Source organism: Manis javanica, chromosome 1, assembly GCF_040802235.1.
Source record: "Manis javanica isolate MJ-LG chromosome 1, MJ_LKY, whole genome shotgun sequence".
Classification (NCBI taxonomy): Eukaryota; Metazoa; Chordata; class Mammalia; order Pholidota; family Manidae; genus Manis; species Manis javanica.
The window spans coordinates 184380617-184404482 of record NC_133156.1 but is presented as its reverse complement, the minus strand read 5'-3'; the positions used below and the strand labels follow the sequence as shown (position 1 = coordinate 184404482).

The window sequence follows — 23866 nt, the reverse complement described above, 5'->3', positions numbered from 1 at the left end:
AACACACAAAGACAGACTAATTATGGCATCATACACAGTAAAAAGAAATAAAAACAATACATGTAACATGTAAAACATATGTTAATCAACTATTACCAGTAAGCTTCCAGTTAACAGCAGACTATTAGTAGTTAAGTTTTTGGGGAGGCAAAAGTTATATACAGATTTTCTACTGCATTGGAGAAGTCAGGACCTGTAATGCCTGCACTGTTCAAGGGTTAACTGTACATGTTTTTGTGTATTATGTATGGGTTAGTGTGTGTGTGTATGTATAGTTTTCAGACAAACTTATTTCAGATTATTTTTAATTCCCTGACACTAAACTATAGTGGAAGTAGAATTTTAAGTGTGTGTGTGGAAAAAGAGTCAATCAATCAAAAACAGTCTCTCAAAATTACTTAAGTTGAATACTTATGTATGAGAAATAAAAGCCAAAAGTACTTAAGAAATTAACATAGTTCCTGTACATCTTAATTTTAAGAGTTTGTGATTGTTGCAAACAATTATCTTTAAAAATGTGGTTTAATACCAATTGTTGGATAACTCTCTCCACCAAGGTAGTAAAACTGGTATCTTGACTTTCCCGATTGTCATACATATACTTAACAAGCTTGGCAATTGTCTCTGTATCGGTTTCAGATTCAAAGTCATAGCCTTTGCTTTCCTGTAATTAGAAAGGAAGAAAAATTAACACACTTATGATTATATTCCTGACATCCAAATCTTTTCTAAAGAATTCTTCCTTTAAAAATTTCACTAACCAATTTCTGACCTTTTGACCACCATACTCCATTACCCATTAACCAAAATTAAAACCTCACCATCTGTGATGAGTCATAAGTTCCTGAAAACACTGCAGTCTTAAAAGTTAAATGGGTGTACTGTCACATTAATGAGAGACTTTTGGAGGCTAGAAGCTCCTTTATTTAGGACCTTGCCTTATGTATCTCTTCATCTGGCTGTTAAGTTGTATCCTTCACAGTACCATTCATTAAACTAGTAAACATTGTGTTTTCCTGAGTTCCCTGAGCCACTCTAGCAAATTAATGGAGCCTAAGGAGGAGGTTGTGGGGCATACATACATACACACACACACAGGAATCGGGCCTGGGAACCCAAAAGGAGTCATACCACTATTACTGCTGTGTACACTATTCTTCTTGTTATATATGAAAAAACATATCTTACCATCTAATTACAGTGGACCCCAAATAGTGAGGTATTCTGTATAACTGAATATACATTTAAATTATAATTATATAAATCTATATATGCCATATAATTTTAAGTAATTTAAAATATAATGGAATATATAACTCACAAAACAGTAATGAATATGAATAATTCTCTTTGACAGTGACAAAGCCATTAGGTTATATGTGGCTATTTACATTGAAATTGAAATAAAATTTCAAATTTAGTTCCTCAATCATACTAACTTAAGAGCCACGTGTGGACAGTGGCTCATATAATGTACAGCACTGATATAGAAGGTTTCCATCATTGCAGAAATTTCAGCTGGACAGTGCTGAGGAGGTACTCATGAAGGTCATCATCATGACCATTACTATATAGTATATAGCTATTTAGGGCACAGAACCTTCATTTAGTCTGTCCTATATTTCTTATATATCCTAGAATCCTTTAAAAATGACAAACAAGGACTCTCATAATACAAACGATGTTGCCCCCAAAATTCCAATTTTATTTGAGGTTTTGGGTCATTTATAATAAAGCCAAATAACTATTTCCTTTTCATGGAAGAAACAAAAATATTCCATGTCAACAAAGGAAAGTCCAATAAGCCACCATTCCCTTACAACCATCTCAGGAATTACTTGATCAGACCTAGAAATGCTGCACATCCCAACAAACATCACTGCTCTCATCAGAAGTATTCCCAAAGCCTGGTGTCTTTTTAGCTCACTTTACTTACCAAAAACTTTTTCAAGTCTTTGTAGTTGGTTATGATTCCATTGTGAATAACAATAAATTCTAAAAGAGATAAATAAAAGTATTGATGATAAAAAACTGGGGTCTGCTGAACACCATAAATAACCACTACTATTAACAGAGTTTTCTCAAGTCAAAGAATTTGTCATATGCTATAATTCCAAGTGTAATAAAGTATCTTCTACTTCCCATTATCACATTATCCTCACTCAGGTAGATTGGCAGCACTGTTTATGTGGTTCAGTGGAAGCACACAATGCTAGCAGGTGGATATAGAGGGGAAATAGAATAAACTGAGGTCTACAGACATCAATTTCATATGTGGCTAAACTACTAGTATCCAGTGTAACCAATGAAAGGAGCACATTTCTTGGGCCTGCGTCCTCATTTGCAAAACAAGAGGGCTGAATTACTATAACTATTATTCTCACTTCTTTGTTCATTCATTCTTATGCATAAAACATTACTAAGTATAAAGAGACTTTCAAACTAAAACAATAATCTCATTTACATTAAATGAGTTTAAGAACTAAAGCTAAAGAAGTTTAATAAGAAAAGCCAGTTATTCAGTTCTATAGTTAAATTTACTTATCCAAGGTCTAGACAATTCCCAGCATATCAGATAAATAAATGTTAAAATAGCAATCCAAGATCAAATACATATGTAGTGGAACAATTTTCATCTTTTCGATTAAATAACTTTGAAAATATAAGAATGGATAATCAAAAGTTTACATTATTATTTACAAACACTGAAGGTGCACGTAAAGACTACCAACATGGATTTATTATTTAAAATTTTTATAAGTCATAAGAGAAATTACCATTAAGTCCAATTTTACATTAAATAATCAAAATGTTTTTAACATACTTAAAGATCTGACATTTTGGAGCTTGAATTCAATGCATTACAAACCAAATAATAAATATTTTCAATATATTTTTAAGTCAGAGAAGACACTACAAAGTAATATGACAAAAATAAATCTAAGAAAAATATTTTAATGCTAGAACACAGAGACTGATAAATAGCTGATTGCTGATATAAAGCCTTAAAGTGAAACTCTCAAAACATAATCTAGATATGTTTGCAGGAATCATTTATAAAGGCCTTGTCAGTATTAAAAGTTTGAGTGGTTGCTAGCCTTCAAATCCAATTCAATAATTATGTGAAACACAAGAAAACTAAAAAGGTAGCTGCTGAATTATAAAATCTTTTCTGAAAAGATATATACACACATACACACACACATATACATATGTATTTGCTTATTTGTAAAAATGGAAGACTAGACTAAAAAAATTTGTTAAATGTTTATCTACAGGGAGAGATGGAATAAGGACAAAAGAGGATAGAAATTAGACGTAATTTATTTTACTTTATCTTTATTGAAAAGTTCACCTACTCTTTGCTATGCTGAAGTGTCACATTTATAATGATTCAGGTGATCATTATCTATGAGCCCATTTCTAGATTCTATTCTGTTCCACTGATTAATGTGACTGGCTTTGCCCCAAATCACACTATTTTAATTACTGAAATTTTATAATTGGGAAATGAACTTCATTTACTATGCTTTGTTTTATAGGTGTGACATCAGAACTATGCAAATATTTTTAAATAAAATTAATTTTTAAAGAAAATCAATCCCTAAAAACCAAAATAATTCATACTAACATGACACTATATCAAGTTGGTACATAGAGAAGGATTACCCCAAGTGACTCTAAGACAGTCATTTGATTACACATCCCGAGAGATACACTTTGAGGATCAAAAAATTAGTAAAAACTAGCAAACATGCTGTTACAGCAATGTTGGTATTATGATTCTGTTAGATGCGTATCATATGATAAATCAAGTAGGTGTGTTGCTGGGGTTAAGAACTGAGATTTTAAGTGTGATTGAAAGGAAATACAAAGGTCAATGATTAAAAACCTTATAGCCCTGGATTTGAACTGTGTCATGTTACATATGTCATGTTTTATCTTTAAATTTATGTATGCATATATACATGCACACACAAGCGGTACATGTACATACATTTACTTTATAGCTCTGTCCACCTAAATAGCCTAGTCTACTAAATGACCACTTCTAAGGACCTGGTTTATAGTTTTTAAATATCATTTCCACTAAAAGGAACCAGGGCTCCTTAAAGTAATGGCTAATTCTAGTCTAGGGTCAGAATTAGGTGAACCTAGAGTATCTTGGCCTACCAGAAAAGAACAAAGACTACTGACAGCGACTACTGGGGTCACATCAAAAGGACTCAGGAGCCAGCCTGAATAAGCTCCAATGGCCAAAGATGGGAAGATTTTTACTCCAATATAGATAATTCTTCCATGTTTTGGAAAAAAAAAAAAGTAGTGTTTTTAAATCTGTGAATTTTACAAAGAAACTTCTTTATCTTAGAGAATGTTAGAACCAATTAATTACTGGAAAATGGTAGATAAAGGGGGAAAAAATTAATCATTTATCCTGCCTTTCCTATATAATCTGTTCCACAGGGTAACTAAGCAGCTGATACGGAGGAGACTGTTTATGGTATTTAAGACAGTAAGTGAGGAAGGAATGATAGTATTAGACTCTCACCATTTTACAATCCCTAAATAAATACTCTATGGCTACTAACAATACAAAAAGAAAAACCTCCAAACATTATATACCTCCAGATGTAAATAAACACCATACCAATTTATAACAGAAGGATGATTGAGAAACATGTTAAATGACACCGTAAGATGCATTCAATTAGCAAGAACTAGACTGTAGGAAGTTCTCTAAGACACGGTAAACAGAAGAAAAAGCATCCAAATAATCGGGTGGGAGAGTAATGGATAAGTGTAACTGATCATGTACTGATAAATGTTAAGGCTGGGTAATGGATGCATCAGGTTTTATATGCTTTCTACTTCTGAATGTTTGAAATTTGCCAGATTAAAAAAAAATTAAAGTGACAAAAACACAAGAACCTTACTCTTCTCCCACTATCAACCGATCCACAATCATTCCAAGGCACACAGAATCTGACCATACCATTATTTTTATCAGAGCGCTGTGGATGGCTATTGACAGGATTGGGTTCTCCATGTGTTGCCCACCGAGTATGAGCTATTCCAAGGTGTACATCAAATTCTATATCTAAATCCATATCTTGCTGTTCTAAAGGAGACAAAATGAAAAATTTCAATATTAAATCATGCTGTACAAGTAATGTTATAAAGCTGTATTTAAATATAATTATTACAGTGCTGCTCACTTGGAATATACAATTATTTAAACTGTAAATAACTGTATAGGCATATTCAAGATAGTAATTAAAAGACTTAAGAGTTAATGAAGATCAAGCATATTCAAAACAGTAATTAAGACTTAGGAGTTAATGTAGCTGAAATATTTACAGCAAATGCTTCCAATAACAACCAAAAAAATATATACAGAGAGAGAAAGCAAATGTGACAAAATGCTAACAATAGTAAAACTAGATAAAGTATATGGGTGATTAATGCACTATTCTTTCAGCTTTTCTGGAGACTTGAAATTTTTCAAACTCAAAAGTTAAAGACAAAGAGTTAATGTGATTTTTTAAAATCTGTATTTAATCCTTGCCTTGAAAAGAACCAGTGTCATTTTAATTAGACATGCAAAAATAAATTCATTTTCTCAATCCCACACAACCTTATGACTACAATTGCTTTGGCCACCAGTGAATGTAAACATGTCTCACAATATAAACTGCAATTATGAAGAGCTTCCAAAATCAAAGAATAGTCCTTGAGAACAGAGCAACACTATGAAAGTATCGGGTCATAGGCTGATACTCCTTTACCTTGAAAACCAGCTATTCTAATTTCTTTTCCCTGTAAGCTCATTTCTTCTTGCTTGTTTCAGTAAAAAAAATAATAAGAAAGAGTTGTAGTATTTACTAGTAATGACCCCCTCCTTCTAATTTCCTAAATATAAAATTCATTTGTCTAAGAATTATTAGGTCTGAATTAAGAGAAAACTGCTCAGGTATCTGCGTAGGAAAGCCCATGCATTTTCACACAGTCTTTGTGGTTTCTACATTGGCTAATCAGGTCATTCTAAAACTCAAATCTGATCAGGAAACAATGATTAAAATACTTGAATAGATTTCCATTGCTTTGAAAGTGGTTTGCATCCCTAGCTACCCAGGAATCATCCTAAACCTGGTCACAGGGATTAAGGAAAAAAAATCCTTAAGGTATTATGCTCAGTGAAAGACAGAGAAAGGTATTATGCTCAGGCAGAGAAAGACAAATACCATTTGATTTCACTTATTTGTGGAATATAGTGGAATATAAAAACAAATCAAAACGGAATGAACAAAACAACAGTAGATGCATACACTGAGAAGTGACTAGTGGTTACCAAGGGGGAGAGGTTGTAGGGACAAAGGAGCACAATAATTCACAATCACAATATAAATTGGTCACACGCTCGACAGAACAGCATGCAGAATATAGTCAATAATTCTGTAACATCTTTCAATGGTGATAGCAACTGCACTAGAGGGGGTGAGGATTTGATAATGCAGCTAACTGTTCAACCACAGTGTTGTACATTTAAAACCAATATAAGATTGAATATCAACAATACTTCAATGAAAAAAATTTCCAGAAGGATACACAAGAAATTCATAGTATGGATCACTCTTAGAAAGAGTTACTAAGCGGGGTAGGAAAGACACTTTCACTGCTCTTTCATTTTTTATTAAGGTATCATTCATATACAATCCATGAGCAACATTGTGGTTACTAGATTCCCCCACTATCAAGTCCCCACCAAATACCCCATTACAGTCACTGTCCATCAGCATAGTAAGATGCTATAGAATCACTACTTGTCTTCTCTGTGTATATTGCCTTCCCCTTGCCCCCCTCTACATTATATATGCTAATCGTAATATCCCTTGTTCCCCTTCTCCCTCCCTTCACACCCATCATCCCCAATCCCTTTCCCTTTGGCAACTGTTAGTGCATTTTTGGGTTCACTGAGTCTGCAGCTGTTTTGTTCCTTCAGTTTTTGCTTTGTTGTTATACTCCAGATGAGTGAAATCATTTGATACCTGTCTTTGTCTGACTGGCTTATTTCACTGAGCATAATACCCTTCAGCTCCATCCATGTTGTTGCAAAAGGTAGGATTTTCTTCTTATGGCTGAATACTATTCCATTGTGTATATGTAGCACCTCTTCTTTATCCATCCATCTACTGATGGACACTAACGTTACTTCCATTTCTTGGCTATTATAAATAATGCTGCGATCAACATAGGGGTGCGTATGTCTTTTTGAATCTGGGATTCTACATTCTTAGAATAAATTCCTAAAAGTGAATTCCTGGGTCAAATGGTATTTCTGTTTTGAGTTTTTTGAGGAACCTCCATACTGCTTTCCACAATGGTTGAACTAATTTACATTCCCACCAGCATTCCCAGCATTTGTTGTTGCTTGTCTTTTGGATTTTGGATGTTGGCTATCCTAACTGCATAGGAAGTTGTGATGGTTTTAATTTGCGATTCCCTGATGATTAGCAAAGTGGAGCATCTTTTCACGTGCCTGTTGGCCATCTGATTATCTTCTTTGGAGAATGTATGCTCAGACCCTCTGCCCATTTTTATTTATTTATTTATTTATTTATTTAGTGATCATTAATCTACAATTACATGAAGAACATTATGTTTACAAGGGTCCCACATTCACCCAGTCCCCCCCACAAACCCCATTACAGTCACTCTCCATCAGCGTATTGAGATGCTGTAGACTCACTACTTGTCTTCTCTGTGTTGCACAGCCCTCCCCATGACCCCACCACATTATACATGCTAATCGTAATACCCCCTTTCTTTTTCCCCACCCTTGACCCTCCCTTCCCTCCCATCCTCCCCAGTCCCTTTCCTTTTGGTAACTGTTAGTCCATTCTTAGGTTCGGTGATTCTGCTGCTGTTCTGTTCCTTCAGTTTTTCTTTGTTCTAATACTCCACATACGAGTGAAATCATTTGGTATTTGTCTTTCTCCACCTGACTTATTTCACTGAGCATAATACCCTCTAGCTCCATCCATTGTGTTGCAAATGGTAGGATTTGTTTTCTTCTTATGGCTGAATAATATTCCATTGTGTATATGTACCACATCTTCTTTATCCATTCATCTACTGACGGACACTTAGGTTGTTTCCATTTCTTGGCTATTGTAAATAGTGCTGTGATAAACATAGGGGTGCATCTCTCTTTTTCAAACTGGGCTGCTGTATTCTTAGGGTAAATTCCTAAAAGTGGAATTCCTGGGTCAAATGGTATTTCTATTTTGAGCTTTTTGAGGAACCTCCATACTGCTTTCCACAATGGTTGAACTAATTTACATTCCCACAAGCAGTGTAGGACGGTTCCCTTTTCTCCACAATCTCACCAACATTTCTGTTGTTTGTCTTTTGGATGGTGGCAATCCTTACTTGTGTGAGGTGATATCTCATTGTGGTTTTAATTTGCATTTCTGTGATAACTAGCAATGCGGAGCATCTTTTCATGTGTCTGTTGGCCATCTGAATTTCTTCTTTGGAGAACTGTCTGTTCAGCTCCTCTGCCCATTTTTTAATTGAATTATTTGCTTTTTGTTTGCTGAGGTGCATGAGTTCTTTATATATTTTGGATGTCAAGCCTTTATCAGATCTGTCATTTATGAATATATTCTCCCATAGAGTAGGGTACCTTTTTGTTTTATTGATGGTGTCCTTTGCTGTACAGAAGCTTTTCACCTTAATGTAGTCCCACTTGTTCATTTTTGCTTTTGTTTCCCTTGCCCAGGGAGATATGTTCATGAAGAAGTCGCTCATGTTTATGTCCAAGAGATTTTTGCCTATGTTTTTTCCTAAGAGTTTTATGGTTTCATGACTTACTTTCAGGTCTTTGATCCATTTCGAATTTACTTTTGTGTATGGGGTTAGACGGTGATCCAGTTTCATTCTCTTACATGTAGCTGTCCAGTTTTGCCAACACCAGCTGTTGAACAGACTGTCATTTCCCCATTGTATGGCTTTGGGTTTGAGGTGAGTCTCTTGTAAGCAGCATATAGTTGGATCTTGCTTTTTTATCCATTCTATTACTCTGTGTCTTTTGATTGGTGCATTCAGTCCATTTACATTTAGGGTGATTATTGAAAGATATGTAGTGATTGCCATTGCAGGCTTTAGACACATGGTTACCAAAGGTTCAAGGTTAGCTTCTTTAGTACCTTACTGCCTAACTTAGCTCACTTATAGAGCTATTATAAACACTGTCTGGTGATTCTTTATTTCTCTCCCTTCTTATTCCTCCTCCTCCATTCTTATTTGTTGGTTGTTTTATTCTGTGCTCTTTTGTATTTCCTTTAACTGCTTTTGTGGGTAGTTGATTTTATTTTTTGCCTTTGGTTAGCATTTGGTTGGTCTGCTTTCTTTGCTCTGATTTTATTTTCTCTGGTGACATCTTATTTAGTCTTAGGAGTGCTGCTCCCATCTAGAGCATTCCCTCTAATATACCCTGTAGAGGTGGTTTGTAGGAGACAAATTCCCTCAACTTTTGCTTGTCTGGGAATTGTTCAATCCCTCCTTCATATTTAAATGATAATTGTGCTGTATACAGTATTCTTGGTTCAAGGCCCTTCTGTTTCATTGCATTAAATATATCATGACATTCTCTTCTGGCCTGTAAGGTTTCTGTTGAGAAGTCTGATAGTAGCCTGACGGGTTTTCCTTTGTAGGTGACCTTTTTCCTCTCTCTAGCTGCCTTTAAAACTCTGTCCTTGTCCTTGATCTTTGCCATTTTAATTATTAGGTGTCTTGGTGTTGTCCTCCTTGGGTCCCTTCTGTTGCGAGTTCTGTGTACTTCTGTGGTCTGATCAATTATTTCATCCCCCAGTTTGGGGAAGTTTTCAGCAATTATTTCTTCTAATACACTTTCTATCCCTTTTTCTCTCTCTTCTTCTTCTGGTACCCCTATAATGCAGATATTGTTCCTTTTGGATTGGTCACACAACAGTTCTCTGAATATTGTTTCATTCCTGGAGATCCTTTTATCTCTCTCTGCGTCAGCTTCTATGTGTTCCCATTCTCTGGTTTCTATTCCATCAATGGCCTCTTGCATCTTATCCATTCTGCTTATAAATCCTTCCAGAAATTGTTTCACTTCTGTAATCTCCTTCCTGGCATCTGTGATCTCCCTCCGGATGTCATCCCTTAGCTCTTGTTATTTCTCTGCAGCTCCATCAGCATGTTTATGATTTTTATTTTGAATTCTTTTTCAGGAAGATTGGTTAGGTCTATCTCCTTCTTAGGGGTTGACTCTGTGATTTTGATCTGGATCAAATTGTTCTAACTTTTCATGGTGATAGAGGTAGTTGTGGGGAGCTGGCGCACGTGTCGGCTGGGAGAATGTCCCTTCTTGCTGGTTTGTGGCCTTCCTCTCCTGGGAGAGCAGCGACCCCTAGCCTAGCAACTTGTGCTGGGCAGCTGCACGCAGACAGGGTGTCTGATTCTTGCCCAGCCACTGTGGAAGAAGCTCTGCCCAGTTGCTGTGGGCGTGGCCACTGCCGCTATGGTGGAGTTATGCCGGAGGGGGAATGGGCTGGAGGCTGTTTATCACCGAGGGGCCTCGGAGCTGCGCAGCCACCCAGGAGATTGGGGCACCCAGAGTTCCCTGGGATTCCCAGTTACTGGGCTGATTGCTCCGGTGCGCTTCCATCCAGCGGTGAGGTCGCTGTCCCTTAAGGATTTTCAAAGGGCACTCGCTTTTCTTTTGTCCCAGGGGCGCCAAATGTGGGGACCCACTCGCAGGTTTTACTGTCCTTTTTCCCTAGTATCCAGCACCCCATGCACTGTGTGTCTGAGCTCTGTTGCGGATGGCTAGGGCTGGGTGTTTAGCAGTCCTGGGCTCCCTCTTCCTCCCCACTCCGACTCCTCCCGCCGGGAGCTGGGGTGAGGGGTGCTCAGGTCCCTGTGGGCTGAGGCTTGTACCTTACCCACTTCGCAAGGTGCTGGGTTCTCACAGATGTAGATGTAGTCTGGCTGTTGTCCTGTGTCTTCTGGTCTCTCTTTTAGGAATAGTTGTATTTGTTGTATTTTCAAAAATACATATGGTTCTGGGAGGAGATCTCTGCTGCTCTACTCATGCCACCATCTTGACTTCGCCCCCTCTGCCCATTTTTTAATCGGGTTATTTGTTTTTTGTTTGTTGAGGTGCATGGGCTCTTTATATATTTTGGATATCAACCACTTATCAGATGTCATTTACAAATATATTCTCCCATACTGTAGGATGCGTTCTTGTTCTACTGATGGTGCCCTTTGCTGTACAGAGCTTTTAGTTTGATATAGTCCCACTTGTTCATTTTTGCTTTTGTTTCCCTTGCCTGGGGAGATATGTTCATGAAAAAGTTGCTCATGTTTATATTCAAGAGATTTTTGCCCATGTTTTCTTCTAAAAGTTTTATGGTTCCATGACTTACATTCAGGTCTTTGATCCGTTTCAAGTTTACTTTTGTGTATGGAGTTAGACAGTAATCCAGTTTCATTCTCTTACATGTAGCTGTCCAGTTTTCCCAACACCAGTTGTTGAAGAGGCTGTCATTTCCCCACTGAATATCCATGGCTCCTTTATCATATATTAATTGATCATGTATGCTTGGTTAATAACTGAATTCTAGTCTGTTCGATTGGTCTATAATTGTCTTGATTACTGTGGCTTTGTAGTAGAGCTTGAAGTTGGGGAGCGTAATTCCCCTTATTGCTACTTTTTGCGTCTTCATAATTTTGTACTGTGTACAAGTATGACTTATTCAAAAAATTAAAATGTTTTAAACAAACAAAAAAAAGAAATCCTCAAATTCTAACATACAACCAGAGAACCACTTTCTCTTAAGATAAAGCTACAACACCATTTCATGGTATACCAGCCCTTCTACCATCTGGCCCCCACCTTCTTTTCCATACTTTTCTCCCACCCCTCTCCAATTACACCTCAAAGCTCTCAACACACCTTTTACAAATAACAACAGCTAACATTTACTGAGAATGTACTCATGCTAGGTACAAAAGACTCATGCTAGGTAACGCCATCACTGTTACCCAAGACACTGTCATCTCTAAAATGGACTACTTCAAAAGAATCCTAACTAGTCTCCCTGTATCCGGTCTTCCCTCTATACAATCTCGTCTTTGCACACCAATCCAAGAATCTTTCAAAACTGAAATTAGAACATCTCTCCCAAGCAAATTTTTCCAATGACTTCCCATTACATACATGCAGTAAAATCTACACATGTAGTAAAACACTCTTAAGACCATTAAAGTAGGCAGTTAGTAAGATAAGAGCAGTAAAAAGGAGAGGAGAGGTGGAAGCTAGTAACCTTTCTAGGTGTGTTTACACCCACTCTTTGCCTGAAACAAGAGGGCATGGCCAGGAAATCCCCAAGGCTGATGCCTGCACAAAGGACACTGAGATATGTCCAAGAATGACCTTGGCACATTCACATGATCCTTAAACTAACATTAAATCCCCAAGGCTGATGCCTGCACCACCAAGGTATGTCAGAAAACAATGTTGGCCCATTCACATGATCATTAGAATTTCCCACCCTCCCACTAACCTCATTTTTGTGTGTGTGTGCATTAAGGAGTAAGAGCATGTGCAGATCCAGAGCAGTTATATAATCTGAACCTGTTAACCCACCCCTCACTTTCCCATAAAATCAATAAGTATTCAGATAAACAGGGCTGGTCCTGACCTCTCAGGCCACACACACCCCTAGAGAGTGTACTTTCTCCTTGCTAAGTAGAATTGTCTTCCAGCCTTCTTATTTTGCTTCATATTCCTTGTCCGGTGTGCCTGACGAGGGGTGAGAAAGACCCCTCCCAGTAACAAGACCCTACATAACCTAGCCCTCAGCCACTTCACTAGCCTCAGTTCCTCCCTCTCCCCACCACTCGCTGTACGCTCATCCCACTGACTTACAGCAGTAACAGGCCAAGCTCACGCACAGTCTATGCATTTGGGTGTTCTCTGCCTAGCATTCCCTCGTTCTGACAATCACATTGTCTCCACTCAAATGTCACCTCTACCATACTTCTTCATAGCACTAATCACTACCTAACATATATTTGTTCACTGTCTGGCCCTCTCACTAGATGGTAAACTCCATCAAGGAATGGAGTTTGCCTATCTTGTTGTCCCCTATGTCCTCAGGTTCCAGAACAATGACTGGTATATAGTAAGTATTCAATAAATATTCATTGTTATTGAATCTTCACAACACTCTATTTAACACATTAAGAAGCTATAGCTCAAAGAGGTCACAAAACCTGCCCTAGGTCACAGCTAACAAGCAGCAGAGATAGGGTTTGAACCCAAGTCTGGTTGACTCCAAAGCCTTAGATTAAAACCACAATGGTATATACTCTGCTCCACTAGTACATTTATGACATGTTGTCAACCTAGCTGCTACCAGAATTTTAGTTCTACAAAAGCAGCAGCTTGCTTTACTATCTTTGAATCCTAAGCACTAAGCAGATACTCAAGTTATCTGCTTATACGTCAGACACTCAAATTTTTGTGGATGGCTCAATCAACTACTGGATAAAAATGATCAGTATATTCTTTCCTTATTTAACTGTGGTCTGAATAATAAAGGTGACCAGATAAATGACCTCCAGAAACAGGATTACTGTTTATCACTACTTAGCAGGCTAATGCACACAATGAAAACATCTGACGAATTTTTTAGGCTAACTATAATTAAAGCAGTATCTCCCTTCACATGCTGACAAGCAATACTGGAGAAAGTAACAAGAGTCTATAAATTGAATCCACTTCAAATTCATGGTAATTACCATACCTATTTCACTATTGCCAAAGGAACATTAGCTAATGTCTAATAAAAAAATCACAGCTATGACAATATAAGTATATGCCTCACAAAGATTTCCTGTTCTATAAATTAATCATGACCTCCAACCCCTGACTCACCCTACCTGTTCTGTTATCTCCGTTCTAAAGCCTTTGTTGAACCTTAAGTCTAAGTAACCTCCAGTTTTCATACGCCATGCCTCCACACTACAAGGTGCCAAGCAACAGTAAATCATATAATTCTTTAAACTGAGTCATGGTAATTATCAAACGTGTATCATTGTTCCCAGTTAAGAAACATGTATGCATGTTCCTTATACATTAAGCTGAGAGCTCATTCAACTGATAGTTCATCTTTTCTATTCTCCTTAAGCCTCAATCCTACATAGTTCCTTTACTTTAGGGACTATGCTCAGCTTTTTCCCCTCACCTCATAATGCTTTATTTAGCTTTTATTTTACTTATGACTCCTATAAAGGCTAATTTCCTACCAGTGTCTTGACCTTTCTGAACTGTAATAGCTCAGTAATTTCCTTATTTGCATCCTCTCTCTCCCCCGACTTTCACCCCCAAGGCTTCTTGCCCTCTACATACCTTTTCTCAACTTTCATCCTTTCTTTTCCTAAATAGTTCAAACATACTTAAATTTGCTGGTAGCAATAAAACACTCAAGTACCTATGTCCAGCAACAACAAATATTAACATAAAGCCATTTGTGCTTTGCATCTTTTTAAAGATACAAAATGTAAAAGAATCCTTAATTTTTGTCACTCTCTAGAACAGCAACCCTCTCCACCCTTCCTTTGCCCCCAAAACTTCACTGCCTTTACTGCTTACACTATCTGACAGTACCTACTCTTCTGTGTTTCAATATCCTCATCTATAAATGACGGTGATAATTTTACCTACTTCATGGGTTATAACTGAAATATATATGTAAGGCACTTACTAAAGTGCCTGGGTCATAGAAAGCAATCAATAAACGTTAGCCAGTATTATCAAAGTCAGAAACAACCAATAACCAATCTAATGGCCTTTTCTGAGAGGTCTTCCCTCAAATAGGTCAAACAGTGAAACTTGCTAGGAATAATAAAATAAACCTCGCAAACTACCCACATGGAAAGTTAACAAATGTTACATCTAACCATTTGTGCATTAGATCTTTTTTAAGATCCAAAAAGTAAAAATTGCTCTTTTATACCCTATCCCATTCCTTTCCTCCCCAGAGGATTCTCAGGCTGAAGGAGCACCTTCCCATTTGTGCCTTTAAGCTGTTATGCTAATGTGTATCCTTAAATAATAGCATTTACAAATGATAAATACTACTGTCTTTGGTGTTTTAAAAATAGTACTACTATACTTTACATATCCTTCTTCAGGTTGTCTCTTTTCACTCAACATTAAGTTCCCAGAAATTACCCATGTCCCCACATGAAGAACAAGATCCAGTGTACTCCTTTCAGAAGCTACATAGGTCATTCACTGTATCACATACAACTTACTGTCCCACTTCCTTACTGGCAGACTTTTAGGCTGTTTCTAAAATTTGCTACAATGAATCTTTCAAGTATATGGCCAGGAGTGGAAGTGCTTGGTCATAGGATACAGGCACATCCCATTTAGATACAGCCAGGTTGCTCTTCAAAGTGACTTATGAGTTATAAATTCACAAGCAATACCTGTCAAGTTCCCATTTCTCCACTACTTTTGTAACTTTTCTGCAGGTGAAGGCATGTTCTGATATACTGACAGTCAAAGTTGGTGATTCTGGTCACAAGCTGCTTTCTAGCCTGCCATACTCATCTTACCAATGATGTAGATTAAAAGGACCACCTATACCATTCCACCAAACTTGACCTCCCTATTCTTATCTTTACCCAAGTTATTCTACTGGAAAGGTCCTCCATTCTCACTTGCAATGCACAAATATAATCAACAGCCATTCCTTACATAACCCAAGTCTCCCCAACTTGTGGGAACTAGCTCTCCCCTGAATATTAAAGCAATCTGCTTGTTCTCTCCTATAGAGCCTACTATAATCAGCCTGGTATACAGGGTGCACTATACACAGTAGACCGAAAATTTATACTATAGTTTCTGAAGTGTCATCATTTGGGTGCCTGCCTATCTCTAGCTAATTCCACCCACAGTACAAGCAAAGTAAGTACTGACTCCATTTGTTAAGCAAGTACTACAGTGCTAAATATTTGGTTATATGAAAAAATAAAAAAAAAAAGACTGACTCCGTCATTCTCTTCTACCTGCACTCCTATATGATGACTATATGGCACCCATTTGATCAGGCACATAAAAAACTGCTATTTCCTGGGTTTTGCCAAGTATTTTTTTAAATTGTTAATTATTTTCTCAATCTACTTCTAAGTTCTTATTTTCAAGTTTCCTGTGAAAAATTAAGATGTATAAGCATAATACTATAAACTAAATACTGAGAAGTACATCCCCTTTAATGGAGCATGTGTCTCTGGGCAACTACTTCATACCAGGGAAGTAAGAAAATCATGAGAGAAGAACATGATACTTACTTGGTTACACCAGACCTACTAAAAGTTGCAACATCCAGAGCGACCATACGCCATAAATAGGCATTTAGTCCAAAATGAAGACAACCACAAGTGAAGACACATGAATCAGGACACCACTAACAATGCCTCTGTCCTTCCTCAGGAAAGGTGGCCACTTCACCTTAGGATAATGAGCTTGATGAACACAATGCACCTAACTAATTTCTTTCCTTAGGAAATGTGATTTTTTGAAGCTAAGGTACTTTTTCACCAGTACAGATAATAAAAAAAAACACTTTCCTTCCCTCCAATCAACTTCAAATGTTACTATTTTTAAAATAGGCCCCCAAATATGGGCAGAAAGGTAATTTGATAGGAAAGGGAGAAAGGGAGGGCAGACAAAAATCAAACGAAGTTACATTACTGTGCACTTCTTCATCTAGTGCCTTAACCTTCCCTTTCTTCTTAATGAGCTGGATTTTGCAGGCGTTGGCTTCCCAATCTTTGTCGTTGCCTCCATCAACTCCCACACCTAAATCATCAAGGGGTAGAAAAGAAAGACTTAGAAACAATCAGATTATCAGTGTGAGGCAAAGTTTTTAATCAGAAAACATTCTTCCACTTAATTAGTTCACTTATTCATCAATCAACATTTACTGAAATCTATTATATGTCAAGAACTATGGCAGCTGCTAGAGACAAAAATGAAAATAACTCAGTTCATATCCTCAAATTTCTATTATCTCTTGAGAAGACAGAAAGGGAAAAAATAATTACAATACAGTGTGGCCTTAGGTTATAGTAACAGTACCACAAGTTGGGTTGCAACTGCAACACAGTGGAAAAATTCACAAGATGGGTATCCACCTCAGAGAGGAAATAAAGAAGGAATGTCAGGGAACACATTTCTTAAGTTCCTAAGGAATTTTAAAAAGTTACCCTGAAGGTATTAGAAAAGCACTGAATAGTGTCAAGTAGAGAATTCACATGGCAAGAGCATTTAGAAAATTTTCTGGAAACAGAGTAGAGAATAGGTTGAAGGGAAGAAATGTAAGAAACCAGCTGTCAGGAAATACAGCTACAGCAAAGCAAAATGAGGCAAGGCCTGAACCAAAGGGTGCTAATGAAGACAGAAATCAGTGATGTGGAGATCAGCACTGACTGAACATAATGAGGGAAAGTAGGAACAGTCTGGGCTGAATGATTGTATATGAAGCAACACAGAAAGAATAAAGTGGGGAGTAAGGTGAGAACTGGAATATATTCAATGCAATTCTGAATGTGCAAAGTTTACAGTATCATGGATTAGCCAGGGGGAAACTTCTAGGAGGCAGGTGGAAATACAGGTCTGCAGCTTGGGAAATACATCTGGATTGTAAGTCACCAGCACATAGGAGGTTGATGAAGTCAGAGCTCACACATGAAGATACAAATTAAGAAAAGTGAGCCCCAGAAAAAAATCTTGAACATTAATATTTGAACAACAGGTGGAAGAACAGGAGCTCCCAAAACAAACAGAAAAGAATCAGCAAGTTAGGAAGAGAACTGTGATGTCAGAGAAGCTAAGGAAGGAGAGAATTTGAAGAGCAAAGATCTTGAGTAATCAACTTTCTATTAACTGAGGAAAGTCATGGAAGATAAACGCCCATAACATCTGGCCATGTTAAAAGTACAGAAAAAAGTTAACACAGCAGGCCTAACATAGCTATCCTTAGAAAGGGCTCCCTGCAAAGTCAGCCCTTGGCTGACATCTGGGAACCTGGGTTTTAGAAGGGTTACCACCACCCTAACTGATTAAGAATGACCCACTGCACCTCAACTGCTTGTGCAAACAAAGTGCACATGCTGAGTATCTGCTTTCCTTCCAGGAGTCTGAAATTTTGGTCTCTGTTAATCAGAGGGTGCCTACATGACCAGTCCCCAGTAAAAAACCTTTGGCACTGAGTGGTTAATGAGCTTCCCTGATATACAATATTTCACACATGTTGTCACAACTGGCTGGAGGAACTGAGTGCACATTATGTGACTTCAGTGGGAGAGAACTCTTAGAAGCTTATGCTAGGTTTCCTCCAGATTTTGCCCCAAGTGCTTTTCCCCTTTGCTGTATTTTTTTATTATAATAAATCACAGGCATGAAAATATATGCTGAGTCCTCCTAGGGAATCACCAAAACTAGGGGTAGTCTTGGGGACCCCTGACACAGTTAAGGTAAGGAACTAGAGTAGAACATAAAGTTGACAAGAAATTATTTTTATCTGCTTTGTCATTTACTTAAGACAGAAAAATCTCAGGCAAGTTTATGTGACAAAAGCAAGGAATCCATGGAAAAAAAAGATATTAAAGTTACAGGAAAGAAAAAAGATAATTTATAAAGCAAAGCCTTCAAGAACTTTGCTCTACCATGAAAATGTCCCCATGTGATTAAATTTTTATAGTAACATTCTTAACAAAAAAACATACACACAAGAAATAATACTAGGCATAAATGAAAATACTGTTGAAATTACATAAACAAACCTTTCAAACATAAACCAAAAATTCTTCAGATTTTAGATTTACCCAAAACAAAAAAACACACATTACTAAATAATTAACTAAAAATTTTTTTAAATGAAAAAAAAATCAAATAGATTCAAGAAGCATGCAAAATCTGTAGTTTTTTAAAAAGAAATACCAGCAGAATCATATCCTCTGTACTCTAGTCGCTGAAGGCCTTTAATCAGAGTCTCCAAGATTTCTCGTCTTGTGCGAGGAACATGGTAGTTTAAGTAAGCAAATATACCTGCAATAAAGAAAAGAAAATTCTGGTTAAATTGACATAATTATGACAAAATCTCATTTGCATAATTATGTCTAAGATATGTAAAAATGTGAACCTAGAGTCCATCTTTAAAAAAGAGAGAAATCCTCACTTAAAATTATTTAAAGGCAGTGAAACTTTTATAAAGGGGAATTTCTCATAAGTGTCAAAGACTAAAACAAATATGTCAAATGCTTAGTTTCAATGAAGCTTATAACGCTGATCACTTATCTTTCATCACTGCCATTTTGTCAAGGAAAATTTAATTTAAAAAATCAATCAACAATTTTGTGGTTTATGACCTATATACTGCACATTATGTTTAAAGGAAAACATTTTCATAAGTATTTAGGCAACATACAGGTTCTATAAAACTATACAGATGGAATGAATCACTTTTCTTACTTACAATGATCATGCTATCCATAACAGGAATAAATAACTTACAAATATCAATGATGTGAAAAATACAACCTATTTAAGAAAGGCAAAAATGGACTAAAAATATATATAATCATCTTAAGAGAAAATGGCTTGAATCACTTGTTTAGCAGACACTAGCAGAAAACAAAAAACTAAAATGTTAACAACTATTGAGAATTTATTAAAAAGGAGCACACATTTGAAAAAGCAAAACTAGAATAAAAAGGATGAGTACAATGTGAACCAAAACAGCAAAGAGGTAGTAGAACACAGGTAAAGGAAATCCACATTTAGGAACAGCAGCATGGAAATTATCTGATGCCTTCCATGACTGCCCTTAGCCAAAGAGCATGCAGCTTAAATGTATAAAAACTGAAGACCAAAATACAGAGATATAAGTTCAAGTTGCTTATTTATGAAAGAACTTTCCTTTTTCTTAATATTACACTATAATGTCACTGATTCAAAAGGAGATTAGATTAATTCTGTGGAATGGAACTCCAGAATGACTAGTCTTCATTTCCATTTGAAAAGATATCTGTATTACTATTGAGTTTGGTCCTCTTTAGGCATATCAACCACATTGTTAATATCTAACGACAAAGCCATCAAAATATGTATGATCACCATTAGTACAATGCAATTTTTTCAAGTAAACTATCATGCTCTTCAAAAACCAGAAAAGAAATCCAAAACTGGAACCCAAAATCACCAGAAACAACTGTCTGAACTTTCCCAAAAAGGGTAGAACAAGGCCAAAGACATAGAGAAATTGTACATTTCACTTACATTCAAGAAAAAAAAACCTACACCTGCAAATATTTTTAAGTTATCATGTATATATAAGCATCCCATTTTGACAGCACCACAGCCCTGCACAAGGTCTGGGGTTCTTGTTGTTTCTGCTGTTCCTTTATAAAGTATCTGTAATATGAACAAAGTAAACCAATAACCTGGGTGTAAATCAAAGCTTTATGTGTTTGACACTCTTTCCTACCATGGATCACTGACATCTAATAAAGATTAAACACATACAGAAAACTATCAATCCCAATTATTTCAATTAGATCATTAAAAGACAGTATGTACATAGATTATAAATCTTTTCCCAAAATACTATAAATGTGCCAAAGAACACTGATTCTCAACTAGTCTACTCTCCACCACTGTCACAGGCAACAGCTAAATAAACTGCTAGAGGACACAATCTAGCTTACTTAAAGTCATTAACATGTTACACTGTTAAGAACTGCTTGCAGTCTGAGGTGCTCTAGTTAGTCTTGAAGAGGAAGTCCAGGGCTGCCAAACCCCAATAATGCAGCTCATCCAGAAAAACTCATACTAAAATATCTTTCTTCTTTTAAGACATAATTCTGATGGTAATCTGATGGTAAAAGTACTATATATAGAAAAATAAAAATTAAACATAATAAATAAATACTAACTAAAAAAAACCTCAAATGTTAACATAAAACCAATTGCTTTTAAAACAAATTAGAGGTTCAAAACATCTTTAAAAAGAAAATTCAGAGTGATGCCACATTAAATCCAATACATGTAACTCAACAATAGCATCCAAGCCTAATACTATTCCTAACTTCAACCTCCTTGGTTTACACTGACTCACTATATGAATCTTGAAATCTTGCATATAATTTCACAGGGAAAGAGGTCTTCTAAATCAATACCCATCTCCAAACAAACTTTTAGAACTGTTAACTATGTGATAAACTAACAAAACTCACATTAACCATTTGTTAGCTCATTTTTAAAAAGTACTCCTGGCACTGGAAAGCCTGTGATTTTTTAACTCTTGTTTGTCCTCAAACCTTTCCACTATACCACCCTGCTTCAGCTTTCCCTTCTGCAAAAGGATGGGTCTGGCTGAGAGACATTAAAGTAGATTTCACAAGAAATGCCAATAAGTTATTTAACTGGTAGTGACTGTAAAGAGATTCAGTAGCCGTTTCCTGAACAGGAAGGAAAGCCATCATTGATTAGTAACAGCTATTACTAGAAGTGGGAAGTGATAGCACAAGGGTCATATATTTCCTACCTCTGACATTTAAAGACATCTACAGTGCCCTTTAGCATGATGTGCTATGATTTCTGAAGATTCTTCTCTGACTGCCTTAGATACATTCCTGATGAATGTAACACTTTTTAATACTTCTACAGACTCTTCTGGGCTTTATTTCTTTGTTCTATTTCCATGATTTTGATTTTGTTCTGTCTACATTGTATCTACCAAATTAAAACTGGAAACCTGGTGAAGAGCCTTATTATTTCCAACAGAATAAAAGCAAATTGCTTTTATTTTATTTTATTGCTTAACAGAATAAAAGCAAAGTAACATAAAATATGAGGCCATTTTTCTCCAAAACTGTATTATCATCACACCTAATCAAATAATGCTCTAAGACCATCTAATACAATGTTCATGTTCAAATTTCCCTATTATTTAAAAAAAAAAGTCTTCTATAAACTGATTTGCTCATTCTTGAATATAATATAGGATCACACCTCACATTTGATTGTTATGCCTCAAAAGTATCTCTGAATCTAGAATGGCCTCCCCAACTGCCCTGTTTTCCTCAGGACACTGACTTTTGACATTCCAGGGCCAATTTTCTTGCTGAGTATGTTATCTTCTGGCTGTGTCTTGTTTCCATATAGTGTAGTCTAACTAGTTCCTCTATTCCTTGTATTTCCTGTAAACTGGACAATAGATCTAAAGGCTTGACTGAGTAGGTTAAAAATGGAAGGCAAGAATTATTTTCATGTACGTTATCTATTTTAGTTGTCTGCTGGTCCCCTATTAGTGATACTAAGATTCATCACTGGTTTAAGGTAAGGATAATCAGATCACTTAGCCTTTAATTGTCTGAAAGCATCTTCAGACTACTTTCAGGGCTCTAAATACTGACAACACTGATTTTAAGACATTCATATTTTCTTTCCTTGTGGTCTATAATAAGGGTGCATTTCCCAATCAGTGGCATCTTAGGTGCAATGAAATAACATATATCATGCTCCAATTCAGAAACTGCTTTTTTCTTGATAGGAAGCACTATGATTATGCATAATAATTATTGTCATTTTTTGGTTCACTGTTGGAACAAAGGAAAAGGAAAAGGAAGAGTACTAAAACTCAAGCAACATTTCTTCTTACATAACTGGGCAGGAGCCAAAAGGAAGAAAAGGATGACACATGTAGAGAAATTTCCTAAGATCAAAGTAACAGAGCTGGGAGAAGTAAAAAAAGGGATCAACCCAAGTCATTCCTGGTTAGGAAAAGGGCAGGTAAAAGAGAACCTGGATCTATAAATTTTATAGACTAGCTCCCTGAAAGACTGTTGACCCGCAGCAGTCCACCAGTTGAGATTAGTGCGTTATCTGTAAATACTGGGGTAGCTGGGAAAATACAATGACAAATAACCAATCAGGCATGCAGGGCATATTCACAAGGGAGGCATTCATAACACAAAACAGTGCTTTATTAGAGCAGAAATCACTAGAACGATCCCTATTTCAGGTCTTCCACTTGTCTTATCAACTCTCCATAAACAGTTCTGCTTAAAGTAATTCTAACAACCTAAAAATCAATTCTCCACTGCTCTTCAGTAATTGCCCCAATACCACACAGTGTTGTAGGAAGCACAGGTGATTTTTCTGCTCCCAAATCAGCATGTCTTCCCAAAACCTAAGTTTTCTTATTAATGGAATCTACTTAGAGTAACAGCTCCCTAACTGAAGTGGATCCTTGCACCTACAAGCATCATTCTCAGAAAATTGCAACTTAAATTCAATGATACAGAAACACTTATGAGCACCTTGCTTAACAAAATATTCAGACAACATGGATCATAGACTTGGCACACCTGGTTGAAAGCAATCCAGTTGTTAAGTAAAAACTATTAAAACTTTATTGAAATGAAAACCAAATACAACTTAGCTGACTAATCAAATCGTTTAAGTTCCTATGCCTGGATGAATTTATGTCCTTTATGAATAAATTTTGCTTTTACATATTTTTTCACTTGACAAGGTATTTTGAGACCTTAAACATTGTAATTCATCAGTGATAAGTGTACAAATTCATTGCCTAAATTTTTTACTTTCTGAATCAAAATCTATCTACAATGCCACTTAACGTTCATTAAATTTTTCTTATAATGCAAGTTTCAATTAACTCATTAACATCATTAGATTCAAATTCCACAAATCCTACAGAATTGTGATAATCTCCTCTATCTACCTTCACAC

The 23866-nt window shown here is 36.4% G+C and overlaps 1 protein-coding gene across 2 annotated transcripts in view; it reads right to left on the bottom strand.

The window, feature by feature from the left end:
- The window catches only part of GFPT1 (glutamine--fructose-6-phosphate transaminase 1), a 75853-nt gene that overhangs the window by 40174 nt on the left and 11813 nt on the right, over positions 1–23866 (bottom strand). For both annotated transcript variants that reach the window (XM_036998087.2, XM_036998088.2), the window contains exons 2-6: positions 19052–19159; positions 16802–16909; positions 4994–5119; positions 1937–1995; positions 530–664 (exon numbers count right to left, since the gene is read on the bottom strand). In XM_036998087.2, coding sequence (XP_036853982.1) covers positions 530–664; positions 1937–1995; positions 4994–5119; positions 16802–16909; positions 19052–19159 — 536 coding nt within the window. The remainder of the gene's footprint in view (positions 1–529; positions 665–1936; positions 1996–4993; positions 5120–16801; positions 16910–19051; positions 19160–23866) is intronic.